Genomic DNA, 9,645 nt, shown 5'->3' with positions numbered 1-9,645 from the left:
CTTAGCTAATCCCCTAAAGAGCACCTTCACAATCCTGCTCCTTCTCTGGGGCTTACACCTTCAATTATCTGTGCGTGGCTGTCAGGCCCCAACCCCACACACAGGCACCTGCACTCCTTAGCCATTCGGCCAACCTACACACATGTAATTCTTTTGTGTTTCCTCATACATCAGAACCTCCAGTGAATTTGAAGGGGGATTACAGCTTCCCTCTCAAATTTTTCTCATGTTAGCTGTATCCCTTCTTCTCAACCACATGCCAGATTTCTGTATGCCAGTAGCCTTTCATCATTGGAAATGAGGTCTTTCTGGAATGCTGTGTTCTATGGTAAAAAAAATCCCTCCTACCCATAACTCATATCTAGGGTGAAGCAATATTTATATAAACTATAATAAGGAAGAACAATCTGAAAGAAATCTGGGACTACCTTAAATTTCCAACCCACTGAGAAACTTTTATTTTGGTTTTTTTTTGAGAAATCTTTTTTTTTTTTTTTTTTTTTTTTGAGAGTGTGTCTCTGTTTTTTTGGTTGGCTTGAGTGCTGTGGCGTCATCCTAGCTCACAGTAACCTCAAACTCCTGGGCTCAAGCGATCCTCCTGCCTCAGCCTCCCGAGTAGCTGGGACTGCAGGCATGCGCCACCATGTCCAGCTAATTTTTTCTATATATTTTTAGTTGTCCAATTAATTTCTTTCTAATTTTAGTAGAGACGGGGTCTCGCTCTTGCTCAGGCTGGTCTCGAACTCCTGAGCTCAAACAATCCGCCCGCCTCGGAGAAATCTTTTAACTGTAAGTAAAAATTTCAAAAGAATGTTTCTCTTAAACATGGATTAAATCACCTTTTGGCAAAGGAAGAGTGAAAGAATCAACTACTCATTTCTTTATCAATGAAAAATTATCTGAGATGAGTGCCCCAAATGAAAAGAAAGCCTCCTTTTGTTCTTTAACCACTGTCTGAATAACTGGTGGTTTCCATGTTGCCTCCAGGGACACACATGCATTGCAACCCTAATTGCAACAGGGCTCACCCTGATGATACAACCTCAGGCCTTCCCCCTCCACCGTTTTCTCCCAACTGCACTAAAGGCCTGCCTCCTACAGCCCTGTGAGCATCACAGACATCTTCAGGTCCCCCAAACCCCATCTATTGTTCCTTTGCCTAGAAGCACTTCGCCATCCAAACCTGGTGGGGGTCTTCCTCCTCAAACCTCACCCACTCATCAAGATCTAGCTTCAGTTCCATTTCCTCTAGGGAACCCGCCCTTCCCTCTAAACCTCCTAATTTTTAATGTCTATACCATTAAAATATGTTATCTCACATTACTCATGCTTCCATTTGCTTCATTTTGAAAAAGTTTTATTCTATTTTTAATTGACAAATAATAATTATATATTTATGGTGATGTTTTGGTACATGTATATACTGTGGAATGACCAAATCAGGCTCATTAGCATATTCCTCACCTCAAATATTTATCATTTCCTTGTGCTGGGAACATTTAAAATCCTCTTTTAGCTATTCTGAAATATGCAATACATTGTTTTAACTATAGGCAATTGAGCACCAGAATGTATTCCTCCTATCTAGCTGTAAGTTTGTACCAGTTGTCCAACCTCTCTCTCCCCTTTCCCTATCCACTCTCCCCTAGGTCCCCCTCTTCTTATAACCACCATTCTACTCTCTACTTCTATGACTTTAACTTTTAAATGTTCCACATATAAGTGAGCATCTGTCTTACTGTGCCTGGCTTATTTCACTTAATATTCACATTTTTTAATCCATATATCTGTTGATGGACAACTTAGGTTGCTTCCATATCTTTGCTATTGTGAATAATGCTGCAATGAACATGGGAGCACAGGCGTGTCTTCAATATACTGATTTCAACTCCTTTGGGTACATACCCAGTAGTGGCATTGCTGGAACATATGGTGATTCTATTTTTAGTTTTTTGAGGAGCCTTCATACTGTTTTCCAAAATAGCTGTGCTAATTTACAATACCACCAACAGTGTATATAAGGGCTCCCTTTTCTCCACAGCCTTACCAACACTGGTTATCTTTCATGCTTTTGATAATAGCCAGTCCAACAGGTGAAAGGTGATATTTCATTGTGGTTTTAATTTGCATTTCTCTTATGATTGGAGGCGTTGACCATTTTTTTCATATATTTCTTGGCCATTTGTATGTCTTCTTTTTAGAAATGTCTATTCAAATCCTTTGCCCATTTTAAAAATAGGGTTATTTGTTTTCTTATTATTGAGTAATTTGAGTTCCTCATAGATTTTGGATATTAGCCCCTTATCCAATGTATGATTTGCAAATATTTTCTCCCAATTGGTGTGTTGTCTCTTCACTCTATAAATTGTTTCCTTTGCTGTGCAGAAGCCTTTTAGTCTGATGCAATCCCATTGTCTATTTTTGTTTTTGTTGCCTGTATTTTTGGGGTCATATCTAAGGAGTCACTGCCCAGACCAACGTCATGGAGCTTTTCCCCAAGTTTTCTTCTAGTAGTTTTATGGTTTGAGGTCTTCTGTTTAAGTCTTTAAGCCATTTCAGGTTGATTCTTGTATAAAGAGTGAGATGAGTCTATTTTTATTCTTCTGTATGTGGATATCCAGTTTTCCCAACACCATTTATTGAAGAGATTGTCCTTTCCCCATTGTGTGTTCTTGGCACCTTTGTTGAAAATAAATTGGCCATAAATGTATCTCATCCTTTTTCTTCTAAAAGAAAACAGGCACATTGGAATGTGTCTCACTGGCTGGTAAATGGAGAGATGGGCACTTCTCTATGTAGGAAGGCTCACTGACAGTTCCTCAGCTCCATCTAAGCAGGGAGTTCTTTCTCTTAATAGCATCTGGGCCTGGGGCAGGAGATGCATGCAGCAGAATCAGGGTACAACAGCTACTTACTCAAGTCTGTCTTAGGAGTCAGAGTACACTTATTTATCAAAGTCCAGCCCTGTGTTGTCTGGAGACTGGTGTCCCGTTAAAGGCTAACGTTTTACTATACATGAAGATGGGCTTAAGGCCAGTGCAGCAGGAGAGTAGCCCTAGGTGGAGAACGAGGAGTTGAGAGAGGACAGCCCCCTCTTCAGCTTTCAGGGATGAGGAACTGCAGGGTGACTACCAGCACTTGTGGGACCAGCCCCATTCTGGGGCACAGTGCATGTCTGTCGGCGAGCCAGGGCAGGTGCTCAGAGGCTCGAGCAGGGCATAGGTAGGGATGTGCTTGGGGCCGTGCCAGGGTTTTACTTCAGAGACCTGAGATTGGAAAGAAAGCAGATCAATCCTGATATCACTCATATTTCCATGCTGTGCTCCAGCTTACAATTCTAGGCCTAGCAGCCATAGGGAAAGATTGCCAGGTCAGCTGGGTCCAGATATCCACTCCCTTAAGGAGTCCCAAGTCATCACCTTTTGCTCTCTGATCCTATTTCCCAATCAAGACTTAGCCTTTTTCCTAAACTGAGCCTCACGCCCTTAAGGAATACCCTTCTCTTGCTGTGCCTTCCCTATAGGCCATGGGAGGGTAAGCCTCAGAAAAAAGAATACAGACAACCTAGAACTCTGCAGTCCTTCTCCCCTTGTTCTCAGGGTCAGAGACCCTATCCCTCAAGTATCTGTGGTGGGGATTCCTCCTGCCACTGTCCTTTCCCTCCTGCCATAAGGGCGGAGTGAGGGAGGGGAGATGCCCTCTCCACTCCACTGGGGAAGGCTCAAGGTGAGACATTAAAGGAGCCTCAGGCACTTTGGGTCTGGGTAGGCTGCTGGGTTCAGTCTCTCAGCCTGGCCTTGGGCCCCACCCGGATCCATATCGGCCCTTTCAGGAGCTTTTAGTGGGAATTAGCTCAGACCCACAATAGAGGCCCCCAGGCTCCCTCTTTTCGCAGCTCCTCCCACTGCTCTTTTATCATCTTGTCTGTCTGATCTCTGGCCCATCCTCCACCATCCCTCCACCAGCACCTTCATCACCAGCCCTGCTCTCCTCTTTCACCCATCCCTTCTTCTGCCCCCAGGCTCTACATCTTCCTCATATTCTCCTCTCTCCCCTCTTCAAACCCTTAACTCCCAGTTCCCTCACATCCCCTTTCTTCTTGTCCCCTGGGACTTGCAGCAAACAGGACAGTGTGAGAACCTGGCAGGATTGATGGTCACTGCCCGCCCCAGTCCTCGTCGTCTGCTCCCTCCCCCACCAGACATAGATTTCCCCCTACAAAAGGCAGGAGGCGGAGGCTGTGTTGGAGCAGCTGCTCTCAGGCTCCCATTCCCCTGCCCCCTGCGGGCCAGGCAGGGCTGTGCCTTTGCTCCATCTTTCTCCAGGTGAGAGTGAGCACCTGGGGTGCCCGGCCCCTTGTCTAGTTCACCATGAATGCTGTGGAGAGTTCTGAGGAGCAGGAGCTGCAAAAGCTGGGGAGAGGGGCCTGGGACAACCCCGCCTACAGTGGTCCCCCGTCCCCACACAGGACGTTGAGGATCTGCACTGTCTCCAGTGTGGTGCCCCCGCAGCCCCAACCCAAGAAGTCTGAAGATGAACCCCAGACAAAGGCACACAGGACGCTGGTGTCCAGCTGCTGCCTCCATATCTGTCGCGGCATCAGAGGTACCAGGTGGAGGGAGGGTTCTCCTGGGATATTGGAGTTAGGAGAAGGGGTCACCAAAAGCTTCTAGGGGGAAAATGTGATCTGAATAAGAGGTGACATCTCAGTGTCTCTTTGAGGTTTGTGAATTGCCTATGTTAGAGCTGCATGCCCCAGAACACAGAGACCCATCTAGAGGTCTACCAGAGGGGGAGCCTGGCATAGTCATCACCTGGGGACCCAGAGGGGTGTGTGGAAGCTAGTTTGAAGGAGGACATGGATGTGATGATACCCTGGACTGTACCCCTCCCCAGAACAAGTTCTTCCTTTTCATGCCTTTGTTCTCTGCTACCCAGTGCCTTCACCCTGCCCACCCCAGGGAGCTGGATCCAGGAGGGCAGGCATGGGTGTAACTAGATTCAGCCAAGGGATAAGGTGATGGGTAAGGAAGGGCTGGGGTAGCCATAGGGGTAAAGCCAGGGACAGATGGGTGGGGATAACCGGGAGGAACACTGCTCTTAGGGATCCTGGGAATCTCTCCAATACCCCTTAGGACTTTGGGGAACAGCCCTGACTGAGAACACAGCTGAGAACCGGGAACTTTATGTCAAGACCACCCTGCGGGAGCTTTTGGTATATGTCGTGTTCCTGGCGGACATCTGTCTATGTGAGTAGCATCTGTCTTTGTGCACCCCTGCGATAAGCACCTATGTGTGCAGTATCTGTACACACATTTCTGCAGGCAGCATCTGTGGATCTGTGTTCTGGGAGCTCTGGATACCAGCACGCAAATCCAATTTATTGCCTTTTCAGCATAAGGCATTTTGTTTAAAAAGAACTTGTGAGGAGAAGAAAGTAGATTGTTAGAAAGTGGTTAATAAAAGTTGTTTTGGCAAGAATTACAAGGGGAACCCAGTTTTTAAGTGTAAGTTACTACCATCGACTCAGCAGCCATTGTTTTCTATCAGCAGGTGAAAGTTTTAACCCTTCTGTAAAGAGTGGAAGGCCACTCCTTCCTGTTTGGAAAAAACAGTTCGATGGGTTTCACATAGTTAGCTGTCATACAATATCTGATCCATATTGCCATCTTTAGAGGCAGCAAGAAAAAGATTCAGGGGGCTTAGAGCTCAGATCCTTGATAAGAGGGTTAGAGATGTGGTGACAGGTGTCAAGTGAGAGACCACCACGCCACAGGCCATTGAGGGAAGCTTACCTGAAGCTCAAGCTATAGACAGAAATGGGAAACTTTGGTCTCTAAGTCGCAAGAAGCAAGTGAAAAGACAGAAGGGAACACCATGGGAAGACAGAGTCAAAGAAGTGTGGATAATAATAAAATTGGAACTAAAAAGACACTATTAGTCTATAGATGAGGATAAAAATTTTGTATTTAGTTTATTACTTCTTTTAAAAGTAGCACAAGTGAAGTTTGCCTAGTTTAATAGAGTTGTATGTGTAGTTGTGTGCGGATGTGTGTGGATTAAAGCTGTAGGATGGACCATGCAACTAAGACGCCTTGGTTACTAGTGGCCTCATATACTCCAGAAGGCTCTATTCTTTTTAGGGTGCATGAATCTTTCGAAAGTAGGAGCAGAGAGTCTGATAACATAAGCTTTGATGGAAAGTTTTGTCATCTTTTGAGCCAGGCTCATTTGTGTGAGCCCTCTGGGAGAGCCCAGGAGAAAGCGCTTGCCTCTGGCCATGCTGTGTTGGAACTCACTCTGTGCCGACAGATGGGGCAGTCTTGAGTGTTTGCCACCAGTCACTCAGCATGGAGCGAAAGGAGACAGTGTGTGCGAGGAACAACGACCAACCCAATGTACATTTTGTGGGGCCCATTCGATTCTTTTCAGCAAATGACTGTCAGAAATTCATTTGTTGACATGTTGATTTTTTTGTCTTGACCATCTGCTAGCAAGGAGTATTCATCTCCTCTTTCAGATCCTGTGATAGCAGTTGAAATCTCCAGGCAGAACCTTTCCCTGTATATGACTTAAATGTCTCTATTTCCAGATTAGCCTTTAGAACAGGATTGGGAGATTTCTAGCTACCCAGGGTTACAGTGGACCATTTCTGACTCCTTGGTATGGGGCTGGAAGGGGTAAAAGCTTGGGTTCCGGAAGCCCAGAAGTCCCATCCACTCGTGTTCTCTACTTTCTGAGATATCAATGCACTGATGAATGCCAGGTGGGCTGTGACTTGCCAAGTCTGAGTCACAGACTCAGTCCAATAACTGCAGAATCCTTGAGTGGCCAGGGGCTTTCCAGGTCATCTAGTTCAAGAATGCAGAACATGCAGAACCTCTTCTCTGTGATCCCTCCCATGGTGCTCTGTCAGGTGGCCAATCAGCCCCATTGTGGGGAGTGTCACTGTTTCACAGGGCAACTCATTCTATTGGTGGACAACTCTATTTCCTTCCATTTATGGAGCCCCCTCCTCTGTGGCAGGCATTGGGCTGAGCGCCACATAGGCAGCTGATACTTGGGCCTTTCCCTTTCCCCTCCAGGGCTCGCCTTCTTTTCAGAACTTTCTTTCTTCTATTGAGCCATCTATCTTCCTGTGATTCTCTGAAGTTGAAAAGTATAACTTTTCAACTGTCTGAATGAGGGTAGCTGCTTCTTGGTCATCTGTTCTCCAGGTTAAATAATTTCTGTTTTATCACTAAACCAGTCGTTATAATATGGTTTCCAGAGGTAATAGTATGCAGAGATTGAAGGCTCTGAATTTGCACAGATTTGGGTTCAAAAACCACGCTCTACCATTTACCATCTGAGGGAACTTGAGCAATTTGTTTAACTTCTTTGGGTTTCAGTTTCCTCATCTGTACCTGCCCAATCCAATAGGATTATGTAAGATAATATCCATGAAGTTATTAACTCAGTACCTAGTATATATTAAAATCTATTTCAGAATGCTCACCATACTGGTTGCCTGTCCTAGACCTGAACTATATGATGTTCAGTACTGGACAAAACATACTATGGGCAATCTGACCAGTACAGAGTACTATGATGCTATTACTTCTGTTGTATCCATATTTGGGGGATCTATGAGGACAAGCAGAAGAAGTGGTATCTAAGCTGAAACCTGAGAGATGAAGAGTATTTGGCCCCTTGGAAGGGAGGTGAAGAAAAAGGAAGTTTCTGGGAAGAGGGGACAGCATGTGCCGAGACCCAAAGAGGACAGAGGGCACAGTCTACTGAAAATGCATCAATCAATGCAACTGGAACAGAGAGTCTGAGAAGCAAAGTGGTAAAAGATGATGAGGCTGGCCACATAAGCAGGGGCATATCATGAAGGGCCTTATAAGGCAGGATAAAGAACTTGGATTTTACCCTGAAGGCTACAAGGGGAGCCATTGAAGGGTTATAAGAAGAGAAGTGACATGATAAATTTTGAGTTCTCCTGGGGAGAGGATAAAAGCCTGACCTTAGGTCAGAGAGTTATCTCTGAGAAAGCTGAGTGGGGAAGATGATAGTTCTGTGCTAAGCATATTAATGGGTTTTTTTTTTTTAAAGCCACACAAAAATCTTATCAGGGCCACTGAGTCAATCTAGTGGCAGTATAGCATGCTGGGTAAGCACTAGGGCTCTGAAGTCAGACTGTCTGGGTCCAAGGCCTGGCATTTCCAGTGATCAGCTGTGTGATCCTGAGCAAGTTTGCTAATCTCTCTTAGCCTTGGGTAATGATCATTCCCACCTGATAAGATAGTCGTGAAGGTTAACTAAAATGGCTTGGCACAGTATCTGTCTAGCACATGGTAAATAATGTCTATTATCTTCAACTCACAGCAGGCACTGTAAAACTATTCTCTAGCGTCATGAACCTAACCAGCATTGGAAGGGGAGAAAGGGAGAATTAATCTGATACCTTTAAACCTCTGAAAACCTCTAACTCCTATGGAGATGGGCTCTTAGTAAAGATCTTGAAATCATTAAACTACCCGAAGATGTGCCATTTAACTACCTTTAACCTTGAGAATTGAAGTCCATACCCACAAAGTGCCAGCCCCCGTAAGAACTTTTTATGAAATAGAATTTAGAAGGCTTCATATTCTGATGTTTCCTACAACCTTTAGTAAAATAATACCAATCCTAGTCTCCTAGTCCCCATCCTCTCCATGCCACCTTCTTTCAGGCATCTCTTCAGGCAACATGGAGCCTTGGACAGGTCTCAGCAGGGCCACTTTGGGTGCTCTCCAAGGTCCTGGCCCCACCTCCCTGGCATCTCACCTCCCTGTTAGCCTCCCTGAGCCCTCCCTGGCTATCTGCAACTAGATGAAGCATTCTCAGTGGGGGTGATGTAGCCCCCAAGTGGGTAAAAATAGTTTCTAGGAAGGCAAAGGAAAAAAACCCACCTTAGATACTACGATGGCTTTTGGCCCTCCAAAGGGCCACAGTACATAAACAAATATAGGGTCTATCTATGGTACTACAACTTAATTGGATTGGGGAGTGATTAGGAAGAAAATGTCTACAGAGGCTCCTGGGGGGATGGATCATGCAAGAAAAGGTTAAGAAACACTAGACACTATGCTGACTGAGTTCTCCTGCCTACGGATGGGGAAGACACATGCTAAGCCCGGAATCTGGCATAAAGCAGGTTGGCTGTTGTGTTGTTCTATTAGGATGCTATTTTCTAAGAACTGGAGAGACATGCAGTTGGCTATGCACCTTTGCCAGTGTGCTTTCCCCTGTCAGTTCCTGTGACTGCGCTCAAATGTTCCAGAACCCATGTCTAGTATTAGATAAATACCATGGCATAATGAAAACACTGGAGTCAGACAAACTGGATTCAAATACGTGTTCTGCCACTTATTGACTTTGTGATCTTGAACACTTCCTTGTTGGTAGAAAAAGAATAGTATTATTTATCTTATGGAGATAATATGTGTAAAGAATCTAAAACAATTACTGGTAGTAATTGTATTATCTAGTGGAATTTCAAAACATTCATTTGGTCCTCTAGACTGGTGGTAAAAAAATAGCATTCAAGGAAGAAGCCAATGAGGTGGGAGGATTGCCTGAGCTCAGGAGATTTGAGACCAGCCTGAGCAAGAGCGAGAC

The 9,645-nt window shown here is 45.0% G+C and overlaps 1 protein-coding gene across 2 annotated transcripts in view; it reads left to right on the top strand.

The window, feature by feature from the left end:
- Positions 1–3,999: 3,999 nt before the first annotated feature.
- Positions 4,000–9,645, top strand: part of PKD2L1 (polycystic kidney disease 2-like 1) — a 37,250-nt gene continuing 31,604 nt past the window's right edge. The window contains exons 1-2 of one of the 2 annotated variants that reach the window (XM_012661679.1): positions 4,000–4,605; positions 5,136–5,249. In XM_012661679.1, the coding sequence (XP_012517133.1) occupies positions 4,371–4,605; positions 5,136–5,249 (349 nt within the window). In that variant the 5' untranslated portion in view covers positions 4,000–4,370. Of the gene's footprint in view, positions 4,606–5,104; positions 5,250–9,645 lie in introns of both variants that reach the window. The other variant, XM_012661681.1, reaches the window with a different exon arrangement.

Source organism: Propithecus coquereli, unplaced genomic scaffold (genome assembly GCF_000956105.1).
Source record: "Propithecus coquereli isolate 6110/MARCELLA unplaced genomic scaffold, Pcoq_1.0 Scaffold73, whole genome shotgun sequence".
NCBI lineage: Eukaryota > Metazoa > Chordata > Mammalia > Primates > Indriidae > Propithecus > Propithecus coquereli.
Note: the sequence above shows the minus strand (reverse complement) of the source record. Positions and strands in the feature narration are given on the sequence as shown.